At 40.4% G+C, this 26,383-nt stretch overlaps 1 protein-coding gene across 4 annotated transcripts; it reads right to left on the bottom strand.

Moving 5' to 3' along the window:
* Positions 1 to 866: 866 nt before the first annotated feature.
* Positions 867 to 26,281, bottom strand: kif2c (kinesin family member 2C). Of its 4 annotated transcripts, none has more exons than XM_061920061.1 (22): positions 25,976 to 26,281; positions 25,817 to 25,911; positions 25,635 to 25,736; positions 25,526 to 25,592; positions 25,424 to 25,459; positions 22,402 to 22,539; positions 17,739 to 17,849; positions 14,567 to 14,661; positions 14,399 to 14,494; positions 14,281 to 14,335; positions 14,050 to 14,212; positions 11,496 to 11,586; positions 11,360 to 11,423; positions 11,191 to 11,282; positions 10,987 to 11,129; positions 3,543 to 3,756; positions 3,364 to 3,474; positions 1,590 to 1,657; positions 1,418 to 1,496; positions 1,273 to 1,353; positions 1,096 to 1,186; positions 867 to 1,016 (listed from the first exon to the last, which is right to left on the bottom strand). In XM_061920061.1, the coding sequence occupies exons 1-22, from the start codon at positions 26,034 to 26,036 to the stop codon at positions 958 to 960; spliced, it is 2,112 nt and encodes a 703-aa protein (XP_061776045.1). In that variant the 5' UTR covers positions 26,037 to 26,281; the 3' UTR covers positions 867 to 957. The 4 variants fall into 4 exon arrangements, with proteins under 4 accessions (XP_061776045.1, XP_061776046.1, XP_061776047.1 ...); XM_061920062.1 differs by having other exon boundaries at positions 25,526 to 25,574; XM_061920063.1 differs by lacking the exon at positions 25,424 to 25,459.
* Between the last annotated feature and the right edge of the window lie 102 nt (positions 26,282 to 26,383).

Raw genomic sequence — 26,383 nt, 5'->3', positions numbered from 1 at the left:
TGTTGAGAAATGGCTATGCATTGTAGTTTTAACTCGCACTTACAGATGTAGTGACCAACTGTAGTTACGGACAGTGGTTTTCTGAAGTGCTCCGGAGCCCATGTGGTGATATCCTTTACACGCTGTCAGTTTTTGATGCAGTACCGCCTGAGGGATCCAAGGTCCGTAACATTGCTCACGAGCAGTGATTTCACCGGATTCTCTGAACCTTTTGGTATAAGAGCATAGATAGTAAAATCCCTAACTTCCTTGCGATAGCTGGTTGAGAAATGTTCTTAAAACAATTTGCTCAGGCATTTGTTGACAAAGTGGTGACCCTCGCTCCATCCTTGTTTGTGAATGACTGAGCATTTCATGGAAGCTGATTTTATACCCAATCATGGCACCCACTTAGCCTGTTCACCTGTGGGATGTTGCAAATGAGTCTTTGACATTCCTGAACTTTCTCACTATTTTGCCACTTGTGCCAGCATTTTTGAAACATGTAGAAAATAAATTCCAAATAAGCTAACATTTGCAAAATATAAAATTTACTAGTTTGAACATTAAGTATCTTGTCTTTGCAGTGTATTCTATTAAATATAAGATAAAAATGATTTGCGAATCATTGTATTGTTTTTACCATTTACACAACTTCACTGGAATTTTAAATGACCCCAAGGCATGTAGCAATAAAACTTGAGCTCACATTTGATGAAATGTGTACATTCATATAAATGGTGTTTGTGGTTACTTACTCAGTGCAACACAACAGGTAAATCAAGTTTTATTAGGATACAATTTCATCAACATTTATGACCACCTCACCTCATCCTAAATTCACCAATTATTACCCCATTTGCTGTAAATACTGAAAAATGGACACATTTTATTCAGTTAGTGTTTGCATTAGTTTTATTGAATACATATAATCCACTTAAAAAAGGACAACAAAAAGCAACTGTTTTGATGCATGATTCAGTGGTTGAGCCTTGCCTTTCTTTCTTCCACAGCGGCTTGCAAGGCCAGAAAGGAGCCTGTTGATGTTGAAACAACACCAATATGAAACAAGTTAGACTATCTCTAATGAATCAACTAGAATCCATTTGCACAAACCTGATACTTTCTGATTGTAGTCTATCAAGTATGGGAGTCCTGCCTCCACGTTACACGTTTTCACCATTTCCTTTGCTAGCTCGTTTAAAGTCTGAGAAACGTTAAAAACAATGCGTTTGCACTTATTTCATGGCATATTTATTGAAAAAATGGTGCTGTAAAATGAAGAAAGGCCACCTGTAGCTCTGCAAGAACTTTCTTCTCTACTTCCGCCACGTGGCTTATGGCGTCATACATGCTGGTGTCTACAGCCGCATCCTATGACACACCAGGACACAAGTCAGTGAAGTCATTGTATCAGCGTGAAAGTGAACATGCGGACCTCTTCTGAGGAGCAGTCAGCGGGTTCCTGAGCTTTGGTTTCTCCGCCGGCCTTGGAATTACCATTCAACTCCTTCACTCTGTTGGACACTCATGACATCACTTTCCAAAATAATAACAGTGCAATCCGATAAAAAATGGTCAAATATAATTTTTGGAAATCAAAAAGAGACCTGTCAGCGTAACGTAGCGTGTTCATCGTATATTCACATGAAGCCATCCCTGGAGACACCATGGCGATCTGATCACAATGGAAAGTTAGTGCACACAATGTACCGCTGACAATCCATTCATAAAGGAAAAAGACAACATGAATCTTTCAAAATCATGTTTGCCTCTTTTCAGGTATTAAACAGACTGGGCCTTTCTTTAGAACAATTTACAATGTTACATATTACATAGAGCCTGCCAATCATTATCTAGGAATAGGTTAAAATGATTTATTGTTGCAACGCTTGGTTTTTTCTTTAAGACAAATACAATCATTAGTAAATACTAAAAATATTGAAGTACACATAGGTAAAACACACAATGTTGAAGATACAACTAATTGTAGGAATTTGTTACAAAATGCAGTCATTTCACCTGCACTAGTTTGCGCTATGTGGGCGGTTTGGACATCGCCAATATTTGGCATCAAGCCAAGCAGCTGTGCGCATGTCTAGTATCTACTTGTGCTCAGCAGGGGAGCAAGTTTACTACATTATATTGTGCAGGTCTCCATGAAGGCTATTCAAATGTTCACATAAGTTTGAAGCAAAGATTGTACTACTTTAATCATGCCAACTTTGGCGAGGCATGTTTTAAAGCACTGCTTGCTGCGTGGCACTTGCGTGTTATAAAGTGTCATTTTAATGGATAGTTTCAAAGCCCAAATGCCTTCATATTGCTGTTCAAGCACCGTCTTTATCAACAAGACAAATCACCTTTATTTGCCAGTTTTCCTCCCCACACCGTTTCTGCTTTTGCGCTCTGTGAGTGTGTGCACGCTGACGCTCAACACGCACCTCGGCTCAGCAACGTCACTGCTGCACGCGGATGAAAATCAAACCCAGGGATTTTTCAAAAGGCAGAATTTTACCCTTTTCAATACATTAGATTGATTGGCAACACTAAATGCTCTCGAGTGTTGTCCGTCTGTGCGGGCCCTGCCATGAGGTGAAGACTTGTCCAGGGTCTCCCCTACCTTCCTTGTCCAAGGTGTACCCCCGCCTTCCGCCCAAGTGCAGCTGTGATAGGCTCCAGCTCCTTCGTGACCCCGAGAGGGACAAGCGGTAGAAAATGGGTGTATAGCACTGGAGTACTTGATGTATTACCCTAATGTACAGTAATTCCCTGTCTATAAGCTCCCCAACATAATTTGAACCCTGCGCTTTATACAATGCTGCGGCTAATGTACACATTTTAACGGGTTAACAAGCCGCCAATACATTTCGCCTTGTGAAATGGGACCAATGACATTGCTGAAGGGGTCACGTTGGACCAATGCAATTGTTCAAATTAAATCAAACAATCTTTCAGTTTGTCATTTAGCATATTTTACACTCATCATAAGAAAGGAAAAAATGCACACGACATACACCGACCCGTGCTCCCCCAAAAAAAGAAACAGCTGCACAGAACAGAAATCTACCAGCACTACAAACGGGCCTCCAAAGGCCGGACATTTGCGAACAAAAAACGACGATGTTAGCTGTATTAGCGAGGAGGTGGAGGAGGACGAATGCCGTGCCGCAATAAGTGACTGCATGCCATGTAAAGACTTACTCCAGTTGTGAATGAAAACATGTGAACATATGCAGCTAACAGCAAGCCAATACATGTACACTAGACAATTTATAGCTTAAATTAGGGTATTTTCTATTGAATGACTATTAGTTGCACTACTATACATCTTTGTAGTGGATCACAAGACAAGTATATAGCTAGAAGGTCATGCTTACGTACCATGCAGATCCTGGAATTTTCTCCGATGAAGGAGTCTCGGAGGACCTTGGTCAAAGTGCTCATTCTGAAAGGAATGTGATCGCTGTTCTTGCCCAGGGAGCGGATGCACTCCTGTGGTTGTGGAGAAGGAAGAGGGATGGTGATGATGATAAACCACATGGCAGGTAAAACTTGTGCACCTTCAGTGCCAAGAGGCTGCGGTTGATCTCCGCCGTCTCCACCAGGGTGGCGCGCTCGTTGCTGCTGACATCCGTGCCGCGCTCATTGCCGGCCAGGTCAACCAGGGAGAACTTGCCGTGCAGCTTGGCGGCGTGGTTGTTGCTTCTGAGGACAATCTGCAGGATGGCGTGAGAGCGCGAGGAGTTGGCGTTGGCTGAGGTCTTGCCGAATGTTCTAGAATGGGGGGAGGGAGGCGGTGATTATGATGATGCTGCTGCTTCGGATTTTGAAGTTTTTTCTTGCCGAGTGGTTTCAGACAAGGGTATGGTTTGTGGTTTGTGCAGCCCTTTGAGGCATTTGTAATTAAGGTCTATGTAAATAACTTGTGATAGATTTCTTCAGATTTAGAGACAAACCATTATGCAAAACCAGTTTTTCTTACCGAGTGGTACCCATGTATGTATTTGGGATATGCATGAGTCCTGAAAATTTGAAAACAAACCATGGAGGCATGGTGGAGATATCTTTCTCACTGGCACTCATTGAGGGCGGACGCTCCCCTTTCGTCTCCCTTACCAGTCCTGCTTGCTTCTGTCTTGTCTTAACTTTTTTGTTGCCTCTTTTTGCACTGCTCTCTAAACATTGTAACTATTTAACTGGCCTCAATGAAATTAACAATATTCTTGGGTTTGGGGGAACCTGCTTGTTGTGACAGAGCGAGCGGTTGTTGCTGGACACACAACGGACTATTGGGAGAAGAAGGAGTGCCGCGTGCCTGGCGGTCCTTTCAGTCGAGGACGTGAAGATATCTACCTATTCGGAATTAACTCAACAGGACATCTGCTGATTGGAGTAAGCCTTGCTCTGGTGTGTCGACAAATTGGAAGTTGCTGGCAGTCTTCAAAGTACCCCAAAGGTGCCACGAATGGTTGGAGGATGCTGGAAAAACTGTGGACACTTGTGATTTGGATCACATCGGACTCTCTCCGCTGCAGGATTTTGAGGATCAGTCATACACAAGTTATAGAGTGAAAAGCAAATTTTATTTTCACTTGCATACAAAACATTCTAACTTGTATTGTTTTTTTTGGCTTCGAGAGTCTCACGAAGTACAGTGTGGCAAAGACACAACAAACTCCCTTCTAGTCTCTGATGGACACACACCTGTTGTTGACTTTGGACTGACTATCGGCTGCACAACATCAAGGCCGCGGAACAGAGACACTCTGCAGGCTTACACACACATGCATCCACAAAAGATATATACGCAACACACACATACCCCGCCCTTGACGCGAATCCTGTAAGGGTGATGGACGGATGGGTAGCGCCCGAAAGCTGCAGCCTGCTACCATGGGCCCCACTCCCTCCCCTCTGTTGCTAGATATCTCGAGATGTACGTTGTAATATGTATAGGTGCTTTGCTATGGAGGTTTTTTTCCCAGTCCAGATTGCATTTTTTTTACTCATTCTTCCTCAGCGTTTACCCTTTTCCCCATTTTTTACAGGGCGCCTCGTGGCGAACCATTAGCGTTACTGTTCTGTAATCCTGTACACTGTTTTGTCTAATCTTGAACGGGTTTGTGCTGAAAACAAAGTTTTGTTGTACTTGTGCAATGACAGTAAAGACCTACCTACCTACCTAAAAAAGAAAAGAAAAAACTGTCTTCCTTCACATTTGCTGCTAACAAGCCGTTTGGAATATGCCAAACTTTCCCCACCTGAGACGGTATTGTGCTGGAGCCTTTCTCAACTGCATTCGGGCGTGAGGCGGTGTACATCCTGGACAAGTTTGATCCTCCTAATTTGGAACATCGAGTCTAGTTATGCTGACTTGCTTACCTAAAATAAACCGTGAAAAACTTCCCCAGCTAGCCTGACCCCACGCACAACTGTTCATCGGGTGTGTCACTTTATATGGATCCCCCTGGGCTGGAAATTATGATACATGCAACACTTCACTGTACACTGCAGTACATACACTGCCTGGCTAGCCGTGTACAAACAAAACATGAAATAATACTTAACAGTTACTGTAATATGATTGTTTCAAATTTTTAGTCAGTACAGATTGGTCAGTACAGATTGGTGTCCAATCAGATTGGGTTGTGCATTACAAACTAAAAAGCTAATGGCGTAGCATGCCGTCGAAGGCAATGTAATGTGTTAGTACGCTAGGAAAAAAGTTCCTCAGTGTTTGCTTTTACGATAATGTTGCTACAATTTGGTCATTATACAGGTTACAGAACATAAGTGAAGTATGAATCGCTCCCATTAGCAGCAATGTTAGCGACCTAGAACGAGCCAATTAATACAAGTTAGAATGCAAAAAACCCCCAAAAACGTTTGTCTTATCTGTCATAAGGATTGTGATCCCTTATAACAGGGGTAGGGAACCTATGGCTCTAGAGCCAGATGTGGCTCTTTTGATGACTGCACCTGGCTCTCAGATAAATCTTAGCTGACATTGCTTAACACGATAAGTAGTGAATAATTCCGCTGGTAATCAGAGTGTCAAAATATAAAACATTCTCATGCATTTTCATCAACCCATCCGGTTTCTACCGCACCTGTTCAAGAAGTCGCACTAATGATAAGTAGTGTTTTATTTATTGTTGGTTAGCCTCAGAATAACAATGTTATTAAAAAGAATAAGAGACTTATTATACTCTAAAAATGTTGGTCTTTCCTAAAAATGCACGCATATATAGTTGTAGTCAGTGTTAAAAAAAAAAAATTATATGGCTCTCACGGAAATACTTTTAAAAATATTTGGTTTGTATGGCTCTCTCAGCCAAAAAGGTTCCCGACCTCTGCCTTATAACAACAATATCAATAACACTTGGTCAATATTCAAGACACGAAATGTAAATAGAGTATTGTTGGCGGTTTTTGGATTTTAAAGGGCGGAATAGAGGACCTCCCATTGGGCATGCTATAAGCAGACTTGTTTACGAGTTAAAATTCCAAAAAAAGGGCAGTTCCCCTTTAAAAGGGACTTTTTCTGGAAGTATGCCTATCATTCAAAATACATTTTTTTCACGCTTATAACTAGTGAAATAAATAAGAGCAAAGTCTGATAACAAAGGGGCCTATCAAAATCACTACACTAACTTTGGTTGTTTTTTATTATTTATTACAACAGTGTGTGCTGTCTCAGAGTGATCACATTTACACAGCTGTTTTTACACATAATCTGCAATCAAGATGTTTTAAAGGGGGAACTTTTGGAATCTACACAATCCTCATGAAAGGCATGCCTACAAGTTGATTTTTTTAAATGCATTCTAACTCCTAAATAAAAGTCTGCTTACAGCGGAGCTAATGGGAATTCCTCTTTACCGACCATAAAATCCGATAAACATCCGTAAATACTCAATTTACATTTTGAGATTTGAATATTAAGTACCGTATTTTTCGGACAAGAAGTCATAGTTTTTTTTTTTCCATAGTTTGGCCTGGGGTGCGATTTATACTCAGGAGCGACTTGTGTGAAATTATTAACACATTACCGTAAAATATCAAATATTATTTAGCTCATTCACATAACAGACTACACGTATAAGATTTCATCAGATTTAGCAATTAGGAGTGACAGATTGTTTGGTAAACGTATAGCATGTTTTATATGTTAGTTATTTGAATGACTCTTACCATAATATGTTACGTTAACATACCAGGCACGTTCTCAGTTGGTTATTTATGTGTCATGTTACGTACACTTATTCAGCCTGTTGTTCACTATTCTTTATTTATTTTAAATTGCCTTTCAAATGTCCATTCTTGGTGTTGGGTTTTATCAAATACATTGTTCCCAAAAATGCGACTTATAGTCCAGTGCGACTTAAATGTTTTTTCCTTCTTTATTATGCATTTTCGGCAGCTGCGACTTATACTCTGAAAAATGCGATATTAGTGATGTTATTGTAAGCGCTAACGTAGATAGACAAACTATTTACAGCGAGCCCTGATCACGAGCTTGCATGCCTCTTGACATGATCAACTGATCAGTTGCTTCCTCGTTTTCTTGCTTGTTCAACCTTATTCTAGATCACAAATCATAACTCTCAACTTGATAGTAAACGAATGAGGACATATTCCGATAAAGTTGGTACCCTTTGACAGCCAAATGAGACCAGATAATAGCGAGAATGACACAAAAAGACGCTTGGTGATCCTTGGCAAGATTATGTGACGGACATTCTTCATCTAAATGGGAATATAACAAGAATATCTGTCGGCATCCCAATGCCAGCAGACCTTGTACAGTAAGTGATATTTTATTACAAACACCGTTTCCATGAGTTGGGAAATTGGGTTAGATGTAAATACAAAAGAAATACAATGATTTGCAAATCATTTTCAACCCATATTCAGTTGAATATGCTACAAAGACAACATATTTGATGTTCAAACTGATAAACATTTTTTTTTTTGCAAATAATCATTAACTTTAGAATTTGATGCCAGCAACACGTGAAAGAAATTGGGGAGGGTGGCAATAAATACTGATAAAGTTGAGGAATGCTCATCGAAAACACTTATTTGGAACATCCCACAGGTGTGCAGGCTTATTGGGAACAGGTGGGTGCAATGATTGGGTATAAAAACAGCTTCCCAAAAAATGCTCAGTCTTACAGAAGAAAGGATCTGGAGAGGTACACCCCTTTGTCCACAACTGCGTAAGCAAATAGTCCAACAGTTTAAGAACAACGTTTCTCGAAGTGCAATTGCAAGAAATTTAGAGATTTCAACATCTACTGTCCATAATATCATTAAAAGGTTCAGAGAATCTGGAGAAATCACTCCACATGGCCGGAAACCAACATTGAATGACCTTGACCTTTGATCCCTCAGATGGTACTGTATCAAAAACAGACATCAATCTCTAAAGGATATCACCAAATGGGCTCAGTAACACTTCAGAAAACCACTGTCACTAAATACAGTTCGTCGCTACATCTGTAAGTGCAAGTTAAAGCTCTACAATGCAAAGCGAAAGCCATTTATCAACAACATCCAGAAAGACCGCCGGCTTCTATGGGCCCGAGATCATCTAAGATGGACTGATGCAAAGTGGAAAAGTGTTCTGAAGAGTCCACATTTCAAATTATTTTTGGAAATATTCGACATTGTGTCTTTCGGACCAAAGGGGAAGCTAACCATCCAGACTGTTATCGACGCAAAGTTCAAAAGCCAGCATCTGTAAAGGTCTGGGGGTGCTTTAGTGCCCAAAGCACGAGTAAATTACACATCTGTGAAGGCACAATTAATGCTGATGGGTACATACGGGTTTTGGAACAACATATGCTGCCATCTAAGCGCCGTCTTCTTCATGGACGCCACTGCTTATATCAGCAAGACAATGCCAAGCGACATTCAGCACGTGTTACAACAGTGTGGTTTTGTAAAAAAAAAAAATGAGGGTACTTTCCTGGCCCGCCTGCAGTCCAGATCTGTGTCCCATCGAAAATGTGTGGAGCATTATGAAGTGTAAAATACAACAGCAGAGATCCCGGACTGTTGAACGACTGTAGCTCTACACAAAACAAGAATGGGAAATAATTCCACTTTCAAAGCTTCAACAATTGGTTTCCTCAGTTCCCAAACGTTTGAGTGTTGTTAAAAGAAAAGGTGATGTGACGTAGTGGTGAACATGCCCTTTCCCAACTACTTTGGCACATGTTGCAGCCATAAAATTCTAAGTTAATTATTTGCAAAAAAATTAAGTTTATGAGTTTGAACATCATATATATTGTCTTTGTAGTGCAGTCAATTGAATATGGGTTGAAAAGGATTTGCAAATCATTGTATTGTTTATATTTACATCTAGCACAATTTCCCAACTCATATGGAAACAGGGTTTGTATGTTTGTTGGCTCTATTAGGCTGCAGTGAGTAGTTATCAGTGATATTGTAAAAAAAGAAAAGAAAGCAAATGCTGTGATGCGTTTTTTTTAATTAATGCGCCGTGTATGCCTTAAATGATTTAAATATGTAAATATTAAATGTTATTATAAATGTTACATTAGATATATACTTACATCATCCATCCATCCATTTTCTACCGCTTATTCCCTTTCAGGGTCGCGGGGGGCGCTGGCGCCTATCTCAGCTACAATCGGGCGGAAGGCAGGGTACACCCTGGACAAGTCGCCACCTCATCGCAGGGCCAACACAGATAGACAGACTGTAAACCGTTAATGGAGGTGTTTGGATGTTTTTCAGCGCTTAATAGGCAGAATAGAATGCTACTATAGGCTCCAAAGTAAGTGGACTTTTGATCGCATTTATTTACCAGTTAGAATGCATTAAAAAAAAAAAACATAATAATTGTGAATGATGGTCAAACTTAAGACACAAGTGACAATACTTTTTTTTGGACCACAGCAGAGCGTTGATTGTGAGGACAACAATCATTTATACCAAAATAACACTTCAGTTTGCATTGATTGGAGCAAGTTGTAACAGACTGAACAACACAACTTCAACTTTAACAACCCCCACACATCAAACCCAATGCAATTTGAAGTATAAATGCTAAATCGTTGAATATTAAGAGTATGTAAACTCTTTGTTTATTTCCCTAACGACATTCTTAAAGTTTTGTAACCAATCAGAAATATCAAATTGCTGGACCTTTTTGGACAGAATGTTTCACATATCATCCATCATGCACTATAATGGATTTATGTGTGTCATTTTCAATCATATATATGCGCTTTATAATGTCCACAAAGTTCAATGTGCAGGTGGCGTGTTATGTGCGACTGTGTGTTGACTATTTGTTGGTTATAGATAGTGTGAAAAGCTGTTTGGATTGCGTCATATATTGATGCTGTGCTCAGATCTCTTTCAAATTAAACTCATGGTCATTGACCATTGTTTCTATCTCTGCCCTCCTGCGGCAAAATCCCTTCTAGCCAATCCACAGTGCACTACATTTAGGCAAAAACACGCCACAGGCCAATTAATCTTCTTGTTACACTTGTGATGTCTTGCGAGCCGCACTTAACAGTTTGTCGGGCTGCACTTGGCCCGCTGGCTGTATTTTAGACACAGCTGATTTATAATTTAGAAATAATTTTCACAAGCTTAGAGGCGAGAAAGCAGCTCACCAGCTGATAATGTAAATACAGCAGCATAAGTTCAAGGCGCAGCTAAATGTAGGTCCTTAACGTTATCGCTTAGAACATCACTAATACTTTAATATTTAGGTCATGAAATGTAAATTTTTCCGCTTTTTGGTTTGGCTCATTGGTTTTTTTAGGCGGAATAAATGCAACAGACGCAATGACGTCATGGCTCCCGTTGGTTCTATTGTAAGCCGACTGTTATTCACGCTTATTTACGAGTTAAAAAAATACATAGTTTTTTTCTCTCTAAAGGATTGTGAATTATGGACAAAAATCCAAAACAAGTGCGGTTCCCCTTCAAGGTTATTTGAAATCCCTCAGCTCAAACCTGCAGGCACTGCCAAGCTGGATCATCTTGATGACCTCGTCCGCCGTGGACACAAAGACTTCCTCCAGGCCCACAACCTGCACCTGCTGGCGCTCGTCCTCCAGCACTCGGAGATTGGCCTTCTTATTTAGCAGGTCGTACACCTGGACACAAAATAAGACATTAACGAGAGAGAGTTGAGAGAATACAAAAGGCGTTTCTCACTTTTCCGTTGTAGATCTCAAAGAAGCTGACATAGGCGGACAGATCCAGTTTGACATACCTCCTGTGACTGAGACATGCAAACACATCCTGAGCTAAAAGGAAGAAGGGGATGCAAAACACAACATGTCAGCCACATGTAGAATGAAAATCAAATTCCTTTGAGTTGTACCTGCTAAGGCGTAGATTCCTTTGGCGCAGTTCTGCTGCTTCCCTGAGAAGTCACCGCCCATTGTCTACATGCAAAAAACAGTCCTCAGGTCATTCTGACACGCTGCAAACACCAACTTAAATTCTCATTTGCTTACATGCGTCTTCCCACTTCCTGTCTGACCATAGGCAAAACACGTCGCCATCCCGCCTTCGAAGACGGACTGCACCAAAGGTTTTGCTGTGAACCTGAAACCCACAAAAAAGCAAGTGTGAAGCAAAGTGTCACATAAAAATAAACACTAGGACATGTTTTTTTTAAGGTTGCACAAAAGCTTTTCCAGCAACTGTGCAAAGTCTACCCATTCTCATATTTTCTTTTGCAAAGCAAAGACATTGTTTTTCTCGGTAAGATCCGGCGACTTGCAAAATGTGGAGTAAACTGTTTTCATTGTCAACATATTTAAAACTGATTGCTTTCATCATATTAAAAAAAGGTAAGTTTTTCAAAAACATTCACATTGAATCTTTATTTGTATAATGTTTGTTTTTTTAACAAGAAATTAATCTGTAAAAATACGAATTAGAGGTAGGAATCTTTGGACACCTCACGATTCAATTCCAACTCTTGTGGTAATGATTTGATTCAAAATCAAATCTCGTTTTCACACAATTATCATAATATATTATTTTGTATATACATTTGAATAAAACCTTTTCAAAACAGACTGCTGTTTACAAAAGCTCCTCTTGGCTGGTGATGTAAGACTTATATGCGTAGTGTTGGCCTATGAAAAGGCTTTTTTTGCAAATTAATTTTTACAATGTTTTTTTTTACAAAAATCACAGAATTTTAATGTGATAAAAGAAAATAGACCAACGCTAACGGCAACCCAATCCTGAATTTACAATACTAGGAGAGAAACTTAAAAAGTAATTGAAGACAATACTACAAAAAAGAAAACATGTATAAAAGCAACAGTATCAATAATAATAATAATAATAATGATAGCAATAGTAGTTTAATGCTGTGTTCAAAAAACAGATTTTTAAAGAAATAAAAATACAAAAACTTTTTTTTTTTTTATATCAATTGACGAAATCTATGGATCAATTTCTAATCAGAGATAAATAGAAATAGTGATTTGGATGACTGAATGTGATGGTCTGCTCCCAAGAGCTTGGTCCGCATCGCTGGCAGTAAGTCGCACACATTTCCAGTGAGTGTTGGACTCCTCCAAGGCTACCCTTTTGTCACCGATTCTGTTCATAACTTCTGTGGACAGACTTTCTAGAAACAGTCAGGACATTGAGGGGATCCGGTTTGGTGGCTGCAGGATTAGGTCCCTGCTTTTTGCAGATGATGTGGTCCTAATGGCTTCATCTGGCCAGGATCATCAGCTCTCACTGGATCGGTTTGTAGCAGAGTGTGAAACAACTGAAATGAGAATCAGCACCTCCAAGTCCGTGTCTATGGTTCTCGCCCGGAAAAGGGTGGAGTGCCATCTCCCGAGACCCTGCCCCAAGTGGAGGAGTTCAAGTACTTCGGAGTCTTGTTCATGAGTGAGGGAAGAGTGGATCGTGAGATCGATAGGTGGATCGGTGCGGCGTCTTCAGTAATGCGGAAACTGTATTGATCCGTTGTGGTGAAGGAGGAACTGAGCCGGAAGGCAAAGCTCTCAATTAATTGGTCGATCTACGTTCCCATCTTCACCTATGGTCATGAGCTTTGGGTTATGACCGAAAGGACAAGAGCATGGGTAAAAGCGGCTAAAATTAGTTTAAATGGCGTGTATGTTCTAATTGTTTGAATTTGATGTCATATTGTGGTTGAAATAAGGTTAGAAAAATGTAACAAGCTGTAATTGGTCAGCTTGATACGACATCCGCAAACGTCTTGTCCTGCGGCTTTGTTGTATCAAAGATGATCCAACATTTAAGCAAGTGTCGCTGCAAATGCCATTGTTTACTACTACTACTCCTACACAAAGGAAACTCTCTCTCAAGAAGCTAATATCAAGTCATCAAAAGGGCTGCAAGATTATTTGGCATCAAGGTTTAAAATAGAGCGACAAATAGTCACAAGAGGCTGAGTCAAAAGCTCAGAGTCTGCATTATGCCAAATGTTATGTTTTTTTAAAACTAAATTATTGCATATAATTCTAATATGTGGCACCTTGAGACAAAAATGTGTTTTGAAAGTTGCAGTTTTATGCATTTTCAAGTATATAATATAAAAATTGCAAATCGAATCGCAACTTTGGTGAGAAAAAAACATTTAGGCAGTCCTAGCATGTACCGCAACAATGATTGTGGATTAGTTGTGCAGGAAGTTGTTTTTGAACATTATTCTTTAAGAAACGGACCAGGAGCAAAATAAAGTTATGTGCATTGCTAATGTTGAGGTTTCATTTAGGGGGTGCACACAGATTAGCAAAAAAGAGCACTGGTTATTACTACTAATTTACTCTATACTTTTCACAAATTGTTATTATTTTAATACTAAATACAAGTATTGTATGTGTATATATTGTATCCGCGGATGTATTTCTGTTGTAGTTGCAAAACATTAAAAAAAATATCGATATGTTAAAATGCCAAATATCGGTGCCGATAATCGGTCATCCCTTGTTCAGATTCTCTAAGTAAGCCTATGTGCATGTTTTTGGGATGTGAGAGTAAATCTGGGGGAAAAAAACGTTTTGTTATTACCCGTAGACCAACTCATTGGTGGAGGTTTCATCAAAGGAGTAGTCAAATTGGAAAATTTGGTTGTCCAAGTACTTGGTGAGGTCCACTTTCTGCTTTGGCTCGTGAACCAGCAAGGCCCCTCTTCCGGGTACTGAGACCACATCGATCTCCTTCTTATTGCCCTCTGTCACACACGGCGGGAGAAAAGTGTCTTGAGGCAAGTGAAGAGGGGACAACACTGACTGTAATTACCTCGCTTATTCAGGGGTCGTTTGCGGACGCACACACAAATCCTCTGAGGCTCCATCTGCAAAAGGACACACAAAAGATGTAAAAAGGGACTGGTGGTGGTCATTGAATGAAAACTTGCCACATCATTGCTTGATTGTGGGTGGATTTCCAAAGTCTCTCTGAAGTTTTGGATCATTTCGAAGAATTTCTGATTGGGCCGTGTGACCTCTTTGAACTTTACAACAGAAAATAAATGTTAATTTGTACTCATTTTAACTAAAAGCTGAACACATGGATGACTTTTAACCTTGCCCTTCTTGGTTTGAATTTCAGAGGGTTTGATCATGCTGACTCTCTTGTTGCCTTTGTTGAGCTCTTGGTGAGCCACAGTCTTCCTTCTGCCTGAGAAAAAGAAATACATTTGTTGTCGATGCACAATCAAACGCACAACGGGCTTGCACAATACAAAAGATCAGAAATTGGTGGTTTGCCATAAATTCATATATTTGTGGCAGCTTGCTCGAGCTTAATAAAACATAATGAGACTGACTGTGAATGTAGCTTGTTGTTATAACTTTGTACAGTAAACGCCATCGGACACAAGTTATTTTTAAACAACTTTTATGCAGAGTGTCTGCCAGAGAATAAGGAGACGTAGCCAGAGAGATCAGTGTTGTCAACCTAACCACTTAGGTGCTATATTTAGCTAGCAGTCAGACCCTTTGATATTTGTTTTCAAAAATGTATATAATGTAGCCACTTTTCTCATCCTAAACAATTTTGGAGACAAGCATTAAAGCACGTTCTGCACCTTTTAACGAGCAGCAGGTGTTGCTGTGCCTCCCACACTTCTAAAAATTACTCATTTTGCTCACTTAATGGTCATTAAAAAATAAACCCACATGTCTTACAGCCAACTATGCAAATAAGACAATGACTCCTTACCACAAATAGATTGAAGAAATGCCTACTTTTACAAAACAGTAAAGAATGCTCATTCACTGCAGTAATACAATCAGCATTTACAAAGCAGTAAAGAATGCTCATTCTCTACAGTAACACAATCACAACATATTGATAAATGATCAGCGTATTAAGCAAAACAAAATGATGCAATACAGTCCTATAAACAGTACTGTACCCCCTAATTTCCACAGGATGCGTCACGTAATCACCACAAAACAGCGTTGCCGTCCAGCAATCCCCACCACCATTCTGTTGCGGCTCCGCTGTGCAGCAAAATAGCTCAGTCTTTAAAGGCCTACTGGAACCCAATACTACCGACCAAGCAGTCTGATAGTTTATATATCAATGATGAAATCTTATCATTGCAACACATGCCAATACGGCCGGTTTAGTTTACTAAATTGCAATTTTAAATTTCCCGTGAGGTATCTTGTTGAAAACGTTGCGGAACGATGCTTATGTTGACGCCTGCTTGCGACATTATCGGTGGGAGCAGACATTTTAGCACAGCACCACTCACGGCTAAAAGTAGTCTGCTTTAATCGCATAATTACACAGTATTTTTGACATCTGTTTTGCTGAATCTTTTGCAATTTGTTCAATTAATAATGGAGACTATAAAGAAGAATGCTGTTGGTGGAAAGCGGTGGATTGCAGCTGCCTTTAGCAACCAAAACACAGCCGGTGTTTGTTTGTTGTGAAGCTTTAATATGGAACAGAGTGGTCAAGGGAACATGTTTCTCTACCACATGTCAACCAGCAAGTTTTTGGATGAGAAAATTGTGATATTAAGTCGGCTCTTACCGGAGACTTGAGCGGAGTTAGCGTCCTCCTGCAGCAGCTGTCAAAAAGGCAGCTGTGACTTTCTTGGCTCCTCCATATGGCTTCAGTCAGAGACACTGACGGTCACCGCATCCCTCCGACTTTCAGGTATGACTTTATAATCTCACTAAAACACTAGTAACACAATAAGCAGATAAGGGGTTTTCCAGAATTATCCTAGTAAATGTGTCTAACATCTGAATTGCTCCCACTGCCGTCGCCTTTTTTCCCCCTTTTTCTAGTGCTTGACTCTAACTTTCTTCATCCACAAATCTTTCATCCTCACTCAAATTAATGGGGAAATCGCCGCTTTCTCGATCCGAATCGCTCTTGCTGCATGGTGGCTATGATTATAAACAATGTGAGGAGCCCTACAACCCGTGACGTCACGCGCACATCGTCTGCTACTTCCGGTACAGACAAGGCTTTTTTTTTATTAGCGACCAAAAGTTGGGAACTTTATCGTGGCTGTTCTCTACTAAATCCTTTCAGCAAAAATATGGCAATATCGCGAAATGATCAAGTATTACACATAGAATGGACCTGCTATCCCCGTTTAAATAAGAACATCTCATTTCAGTAGGCCTTTAAGGAGAGCTGGCGAATCTGTGCATACTCATGTGATAAAGTAAACAGCGCAGAACGTCTGAAGCTTTGGCATCCATCAATAGCCACTGTGACAGCATTTACTAGCCTCATACAAAAGATGACCGTGTACTTCATTTGTCATTGTGAAATAACATTTTGTTGGGTGACTCAACAGCTGCTGAAGATAAAATAGACGATAAAACCCCCCCACAAAGATTAAAACCGTGAAAAACATACATAGCTTAAAACTAAAAACTAACAGATCAAAATAATTGTTGATATTGTGCAAACTTTCTATGCATTTTATATGTCCGGTAATTGTGTACTTATGTTACGAGTGTGTGTGTGTGCACGCGACAAGGGATATGGTAGGAGGGCGGACGGGGGTGTCAGTGGCAGTCACAGCATTGGGAAAAAGCTGTTTTAAGTCTGTTTGTCCGACTTTTAATGAACTGGTATCTCCTTGCCAAAGGAAGAGGGAAATAGTTTTGCCCTGCAGAACGACAATTTTTTTTTGTAGAAAGCAACACAACATTAACATTGTGCCTGGCGAGCTTTGTAGATACACACAACTCATCAGCTAGCATTTGACACATGGTCCAATATGCGGGATATGCCTGTTACGATTCTTTAATTTCAACCTCCACAATCAGTATTAGGGTCAACAAGGTGGAATTACGTCTGAAAACCTTTTTACGGTTAACTTCATATCTGTCCCCACCCATTAGGACCTTTTAAAGTGTAAAATGCGATCCACCTTGAAGACAGAATATTTTATTTTAATTAAAACTAAAGCGGATTATTGGTTTTGTGATTGACTTCTTGTCCAACACAAGCTGATTTTAGCTGAACTGATCGGTTGTGTTGCGGCAACCAGCAAAGTAGAAGCTCAGCAAATATTTGGGACAGAAATGCGGAAGAAAAGGGCTATGGTAGTGGTGGAAACAGACACATTTACTTCGTGGTGATTATGCACTGCAGCCATGACGCACCCTGTGGAAATCAGGGGTAAGGACTAACATAATTGTGACGTACATATACACCTGCAGAATTCTCTTTGAAAAAAGGAAAAATTTCTATCTTATTGGGTTGTTACGACTGACCTTTAGCGAATGGTGGAAGATTCTTCACAGGCTCATCCTTTTCTTTTACAGCCTCTCGCACCAGATGCAGTGACACAGACGGTTCAGCCTCCTGCTTGACATTACAAATCTCTGGACACAACAAAAGGTGATTCACCGAAGGCTGGAAAGCATTTAAAAGTCCACCATTTTGCAAAATTCTTTTTTTAAAGATCTTATAACAACAATGAGTCTCTAGAGTCTGTTTATGCGCACTAGGGTTGCGCCATATAGACAATACATGGTATTGTTTGGATTTACATGACGTCACGGCCGACTCATTAAATATGTGTGGTGGTCAAGCTAGCTCTATTCTCAGTGGGTAGTTTAGCCATTTAGCCTTTCTATGGTAAATGGGTTGTACTTGTATAGAGCTTTTCCACCTTCAAGGTACTAAAAGCGCTTTGACACTACTTCCACATTCACACACTGATGGAGGGAGTTGCCATGAAAGGCGCTAACCAACACCCATCAGGAGCAAGGGTGAAGTGTCTTGCTCAGGACACAACGGACGTGACTAGGTGGGGATTGAACTAGGGACCCTCGGGTTGCGCACGGCCACTCTCCCAACTGTGCCACGCCGTCCCCTCAAAAGAAAAATGCCCTATGCTTGCGTTGTTTTCAGCCGTACGAACCGTTAAGGAACGTTTATTTAGGGTTCCTTGAGAGGTAATCAAGAAAGGAGGACCTTTTTTCAGTGATGTACCCCCTGTGAACATTTGTTTTTAATTAAAGTACCCCCTAATCATAGCAAAGCGTTTTTGGTTGGAAAAAAAAGAGATGAAGAAGTAACATACAGCCCTATGTCATCAGATTCTGATTTATTAAATTGTATGACAGTGCAAAATATTGCTCATTTGTAGTGGTCTTTCTTAAACTATTTGGAAAAAAAGATATCAAAATAAATAAAAAACATGTTGAAAAATAAACAAGTAATTTAATTATAAAGATTTCTACACATAGAAGTAATCAACTTAAAGTGCCCTCTTTGGGGATTGTAATAGAGATCCATATGGATTCATGAATTTAATTCTAAACATTTCTTCACAAAAAAATAAATCTTTAACATCAATATTAATGGAACACGTCCATAAAAACTGTCAACACTGAATGTTGGATTGTTTTATTATTTTTACACAGTTTTTGTAATATTTTTTCAGAGTTTATGAACTTACATTCATATTTTGTTGAAGTATTGTCTAATAAATGTATTTATATATTGCTGCTATTTTTTAGAACAATAATAATAAATATCACTTTTCCCTTGACAAACTTTCATGTACCCCCAGGGATTCACGCACCCCAATAAGAGGACTCCTGCTCTACAACATGTCATCGAGCACTAGAGATGCGCGGTTTGCGGTCACAACCGCGGAGTCTGCGGATAAACCGCGGGTCGGGCGGGTGACATGACGAAAAAATAGATTTTAAATAGATTCGGGCGGGTGGCGGTTGAACCAATTCAGAAATATATATTGTAATAATCCCAGGAATGTAAGCTCATAAAACTTCTTCGTTTGTCTTGTCTTTATTGCACAAGATGTAATACAACCACACAACAGCTCTCATGTCTCTAACGCTTTTCCAGGGACAATTCGAACTCTCACTTCCTATCGATAACGTCACTTCCCTATCTCTCCCGTAAGTCCCGCCCCCCAGCCAAAGTCATTGGCTAACACCCCGTAGCCAGCCGCTACATTATACATAGTTAAATGTTATGTTGAAGAGGTTCATTTAGCCTACTGACGTGTATTTATAAATGGTTGATTTATATAGGCTAGTAGTTAAAGTGTTGTACCTGACAACTCTTGATGGTACAATCCATATAAAACGTCACGCGACGCCTCTGATGAAGGCTGCAGAAGCATAAGGCTGCAGAAGCAAGGTCAGGTACAACACTTTACCTTACTAGCCTATAGAAATCAACCATTTATAAATAGTTAAATGTTGTTACCCACATACGAAAAACGAGCAGCACTCTTTGAAACATTAAGTGGGCATACTTTTATTTTTTAAAGTGTCTCGTTTGGTCTGTCGACGGATGTAAGGAAGCTACTTCTGGGTATGGCCAACGAGGTATTTGTCATTTCTTGGTATTTTACTTCGTAAAATGTGTGATCCACATGCTGTGCATGTTATTATTTTTACGTTTGTAACGTGCTTTATTTATTACAGTTTTCACGGTGAATTTGAAGGGAAAGTAAGCCTTCAAATAAATCAGTTCAAGAAAGCCATTGTGTCTGTGCTATTTGGAGGGAGTTACACTTTCTAACCTCACTAATGCCTTGCATCGTCTATATTAGATATATAACAACGGGCGGGTATGGGTTTGATGAAATGTTGGTTCGGGTGGATGACGACTTTAGTGATGCGGATGATATAATTGCCTATCCGCGCATCTCCATCGCGCACGCTTTTACATCACACAACCAAAGTAACGGCTCTGTAACATGATGTGTGAGACTTGTGCAGAACTATGTAAGTGGCTGCAAGACGTACTTGGTCAATAGCCACACAGGTCACACTGAGGGTGGCCGTATAAAAAACTTTAACACTGTTACAAATATGCACCACACTTTGAACCCGTACCAAACATAAATGACAAACACATTTTGGGAGAACATCCGCACCCTAACAACTTAAACACAAGAGAACAAATACCCAGAACACATTGTAGCCCTAACTCTCCCGGGCTACTATACACCATCTCAACCGACGTAAGTAGGGAGGGTGGGGGCGTGGTGGTTGCGGGGGTGGGTATATTGTAACCCGGAAGAGTTAGGGCTGGATATTTGTTCGGTTGTGTTTATGTTGTATTACTTTGCGGGTGTTCTCCTGAAATGTGTTTGTCGTTCTTGTTTGATGTGGGTTCACAGTCTGGCACATATTTGTAACAGTGTTAGTTTTTTTTTTTTTTTTTTTTTTTTTACGGCCACACCTGTGTAGCTGTTGATCAAATATGTCTTGTTATAGCACACGTGCATGTAACACAGCTAGATGCAACATATACCGGTAACTAGGCTTGCACGCTGTCTATACAGGACGAAGTGGGCGTTAAAAGGCAGTACCATTATGGCACCTCCTGAATGTTGTTGATTGGGTAAAATTCGACAGGTATTTCAACAGAATGGATGCCCTGAAATTCAGGGGACTCCCGGGATAATTGGGAATGCTGGAAAGTATGACGCTGTCAAGCGCCGTTCATATTATAAACTCACGGGCCGCACCAACATTAAATTGTCATATCAAAGTGCGGGTCGCAAAGTAACGACTTGCGGGCCGCAATTGGCCCGCATGTTTGAGACCCCTGATCTAGGTCCTTTGTGTAGTACTCAGAGTTTGTGTGCTACATAACAGCCATCTTGCCTTGATTGACCGTCAGTTTTTCACTTCCGGAAATAATTCACGTTACGGAATACAAGCAGTGGATCTGGTAGACATTACAGCTTTTAGTACTAGTGTAATATTGTGGTAATGCATGTGGACATATTCTTGTGGTATCCGGCAAATTTAAAAACAACAAAGTGAACAAAGTAGAGTCATAAAGTCCATTATATGTATGGGAACACTTCATCCAGAACGCATCTAAAACGTGAACATGCAAAGCTGACCTTGCAAAGCCGAAGCATGACGGACAGGACAGGTGCTTTTTTGTTAGCTTGCTGGTTTGCTAACAGAGACAAAGTGGTGTGAGTACAGCCTCAATGATAATTTTAGCTAAGTTCTGCCAGCTAAATTGTCTATATTTGAGGAAGCTAATTAAGGCTTGTAGCTAATTTTCTAACGGCTTGTGACACATTTTGAAAATATTTTTAAAAAATAAAGGTGTAAAATGTTGCAATATTGACAAACACAAGGCTGCAATGGAGGCAGATTTTTATTTTAAAAGTGTCATTGCTTAAAAATAGAAAAAAAACATAACAGATAGATGTAAAGTTGATCTACAGAGGTGTGGAAAGTAAAAAAAAATATATATTCCTATACGACTTTTTTGTAATACTTTTATGGTGAGTGAGGCCTTTTGGATCACTGATTACTTAAGATTTTTTTTAAAAGGCCAACATTAATCAAAACAATGTTATGAATGATTGACCTATTTAAGGCTCCAATTACTTCACGTCAAATATTTAATGTAGAAAAATGTTTTGGAATTTTTTTTAACGTCTGTGTTTTTGCCATAAAAAAGGGGTTTCTTTGGAAAAAAATTATAAGAATACAACAAAAAGTTTATGGCAAAGGAAGTTGGTCTATAGATATTTAAGGTTCGGAAGTAGAAACAAATGACTTATTTTTACCACATCTTGGTCACTGGGACTTTTAACATTCACCAAAATTGAGGATTACAATATATATTGAATTGTTTTGAAAATGAAAATTATGAAAATGGCCCCAGCATGCACTCATTTTCCATTGTGCGGTCCCTCAGTTCAAAACGTTTATACACCCCTTTATGTGGGGTATTTATTGAATTGAACAAAGTACTGGTTTAGTGTATGTAAAAAGTGAAAAGTACACAAAAGAGTGTGTCCCAAGTCGGATTTTACTGAAGCACTTTTCCGCAAGATGAAGGCTCCATTTTGGGCTAAAAAAGGCAATGCAGAAGCTTTGAGACATAACTTGTTTAAAAGGTCACATTTCTACCAACCAGAGTTTGAGAGGTGCGTGGAATTGGGTTTTTCCGGAGCAATCGTCTCAGTAGGGTCCTCTGAAGATCCCCGTGTAGATAAAGCCGCTGGAGGTTGGAAGCTGCATGTCTGCCTGATCTGAGCCGCCCGGCTGACAACTGAAATGAAGATGAAACTCAAATCAAACATAATAGTGAGGCTAATCTCTTTATGAGGTTGCCACAGGATTAGAAACAAGAAAAGACTTTTAACATCAAGGATGCAACACTATATTGCCAAAAGTATTTGGCCACCTGCCTTGACTCACATATGAAGTTGAAGTGCCATCCCATTCCTAACCCATAGGGTTCAATATGATATTGGCCCCCCTTTTGCAGCCATTATAGCTTCAACTCTTCTAGGAAGGCTGTTCACAAGGTTATGGAGTGTGTTATGGAGTGTTTATAGGAATTTTAGACCATTCTTCCAAAAGCGCATTGGTGAGGTCACACACTGATGTTGGTCGAGAAGGCCTTGCTCTCAGTCTCCGTTCTAAATCATCCCAAAGGTGTTCAGGTCAGGACTCTGTAAAGGCCAGTCAAGTTCATCCACACCAGACCATGTCATCCAGGTCTTTATGGACATTGATTTGTGCACAGTCATGTTGGAAGAGGAAGGGGCCTAAACCATTCACACAAAGTTGGGAGCATGGAATTGTCCAAAATGTTTTGGTATCCTGGAGCTTTCAAAGTTCTTTTCACTGGAACTAAGGGGCCAAGCCCAACTCCTGAAAAACAACCCCACACAATAAATCCTCCTCCACCAAATTTCCCACTCGGCAAAATTCAGTCCGAAATGTTTCGTTTTCCTGGCAACCTCCAAACCCAAACTCGTCCACCAGAATGCCACATTGAAAAGCGTGATTCATCACTCCAGAGAATGCGTCTTCAGTGGCGACATGCTTTTCACCACTGCATTCGACGATTTGCATTGGACTTGGTGGCTCTGTGTACCGTATGTGAGCAAATTGGAAGGTCACATGAAGTTTGGAGCTCTGTAGCAACTGATTGTGCAGAAAGTCTTTACACTATGCGCTTCAGCATCCGCTGACCCCATTCTGTCAGTTAACATGGCCTACTACTTGGTGGCTGAGTTGCTGTTCTCAAACTCTTCCATTTTCTTATAATAAAGCAGACAGTTGACTTTGGAATATTTAGGAGCGAGGAAATTTCAAGACTATTTGTTGCACAAGTGGCATCCTATGACAGTTCCAGTTCCTAAAAGCGGCCCATTATTTCACAAATATTTGTAGAAAAGTCAGCTTGATTTTACACACCTGGCCAAGTGATTAAGACACCTGATTCTGATCATTTGGATGGGTGGGCAAATACTTTTGGTTATATAGTGTATTTCTGGTATCTTGTACTGTCTATATTCATATTATTCCACCACAGACATGTTGAAAAGAGAAACTGGAAATCGTGATTTATCATGTTGTATGCCTGCATGTTTGAAATAAACTCAACAGAGACACACAAAACAAAACATGTACAGGTGCTCCTCGATAAGTTGGAATAGCTTAGTCTGAATCACTTTAGCACGATATTCCAATGTATTTAGATGCAGCGTCGCTCCTCTTTGAAGGTTCAAATCAGTTGGTTGACATGTGCCAAAATGACATATAACCCTCCTTTGTGATTTGCACAATCCATCCATTTCCTGCTACTCGTCCTTTTCAGGCTGCGGGGGGTGCTGGAGCCTGCATTTGGGCGGAAGGCGGTGTACACCCTGGACAAGTCGCCACCTCATCGCTGGGCCAACACAGATAGACAACATTCACAACCAATCAACCTATCCCCAGGTGCATGTCTTTGGAGGTGGGAGGAAGCCGGAGTACAGTGAGTTAGGTCATGTCTACACTAAGCCGGATAACCCCTTAAATGAATAATTATTTAGCCCAAGCCCTGTTTCAGCCACACTAAACCAGCGTTTAAGGTCTCCCTCCTCGGACAAATTTTTACACGGGTAAGTGCACTTAGCTTTGTATGGACTCATTGATCATTTACAAACCGAGTTTGGAGAGGAAGTGATGCCAGAAAGACCGCGCCCCACACAGGAAGTGACGTTAGAACGCGCCACAGACAGCTCCATAACTAGGCGGTTTCGTAACTCGGAGCTAACCACTGGAAACATGGAGGCGAGTCATCCAGACAAGCCCGTGTTTCTCCTTCTACATGTACAGACGCTTGTGGAAATCACATTTGAATACCTTAAAAGAAAGCGATTGCAGCTATTTCGGACACAAAACTTCTCAGACGGCAAGAGAACTTTCAAATGTCAAGGTCAGCTGTGATTCTATTTACCGAAAAACGTTGTCCATTTGTCGAAGGAGAGTCAACGAGAATGCGGGCTTCCATGGATGTGATAAAAAAGGGAAAGTGTGCTTTGGATTACCTGGCCGTCGAGTAAGACTACAGAAAACAGCGAATGCATTTGGACTGGATAAGCAGACTGTATCAGTTATTGTACGCCATTCATGTCAAGGACTCAACGTCTCGGTCCAGAGTATATAATGTCACCAAAAATTAATGGCCAATAAAGGTGAAGGCAAAGAGTGAGGAGTGTCCTGTCCAGATATCAAGATCCCTAGTTTGATTGATGTAAAATGTTCTTTATCACATTGTTTACTTTCACATATCTAATAAAGATTTGATTGATTTATGATGGCTCAGGTGTGATTCACTACAATAGGGCACCACAGTACACTGAGTCTAGTTAATGGAAATTCCACAACACTGGATACTGTTCAGATAAGTTACATTGAAGAACTTGCACACAAAGCAACACTGGAGGAGAGTATGACGCGCATTCGTATTAGGTCGCGTTGCATCGGCGGACGGAGGGCGCCTTAAACAACCATTGTGTGTGGATAAGGTTTGGTGATATTTACCCTGGATACCCTGTTTACACTAAGCCTGTTTACACCGGCTTAGTGTAAACAGGGCCTTAGGAAAGGGAACGAGTGATGGTACAGCAGGGTGAGAGAATGAATGCCATGCCAACCTGACACGCCAGCCTTAGTCGCTACTGGAGTTGAGGCTTTGGGATGGAAGCGAACCATTAGAGATCATGACATACATTTAGGACAAGATTGAATGTACGTACAGGTCGGTGGGCCAGGAATCTTCGATGGGCGCAGTCGACCCTCGTACTTCTGCAAAAACAACAAATGCTAAATGAATACATGTCAGTAGTTTGCAAAGTCAACACTCACTTTCTCAGGAGGAGAAGAGTTTGGCTCAGCAGCTTTGTTGAAGAAGTCTTGTTCGTGGACCAGCAGCTCTGGATTGAGTGCATATAACTCCCTCACATCAATCTGGATCAAAGTAAAAAAACAAAGACGGTCACTTTCTGGTGGTTACACATAACATGTGTTTTTGGATTTCATGAAAAGACCTCTTTTCCTCGACAAGTATAAAACTCCTTCCACTCCACCATCACAGTAGACTTGGCGTTGTCAACAGACTTGACAGTAGCAAGATGCACACGGCCTAGGTCAACAATTCACACAGTGACAAACGTGATAGCGTCTTAAAGAAGAATATTGCATCTTACCGTCACTGCGACTAATTTGTACAGAAAGTCCAACAAGCAGCCGAGACAACCTGGACTCCATTTTCTCTTTCGTCTTCTACGGCGTGCTAGCTTAAACTGATGCTAAAGCTTTGTTGTCGTTGTTCAAAACAAATCCTGCTTCCATGGGTTTAAAGTGACGTATTGACGGTAAAGCAGTCGTGCTGTCTTCTTTTTTCTTGCGTTTTTGTCTTTAAGTAGTCAAGCGTCGTTTACTAGCCACCTGTTTCAAATTTCATAGCCGCCCCAACATTTGAACTGAACTCATTTATGATTGGTCGTCGTCGATGTGCCATTTCTTCTTCTACGCTTGTTATTTATAAATATGTCTTATACCGCTCCTCAGTGGATCTTTGCAAGTTAGCAACCTCAAGGATGTGTTATATATTG

Source organism: Nerophis ophidion, linkage group LG14 (assembly GCF_033978795.1).
Source record: "Nerophis ophidion isolate RoL-2023_Sa linkage group LG14, RoL_Noph_v1.0, whole genome shotgun sequence".
Lineage (NCBI taxonomy): Eukaryota > Metazoa > Chordata > Actinopteri > Syngnathiformes > Syngnathidae > Nerophis > Nerophis ophidion.
The sequence above is the reverse complement of the archived record's forward strand: the minus strand, read 5'-3'. Positions and strand labels throughout refer to the sequence as shown.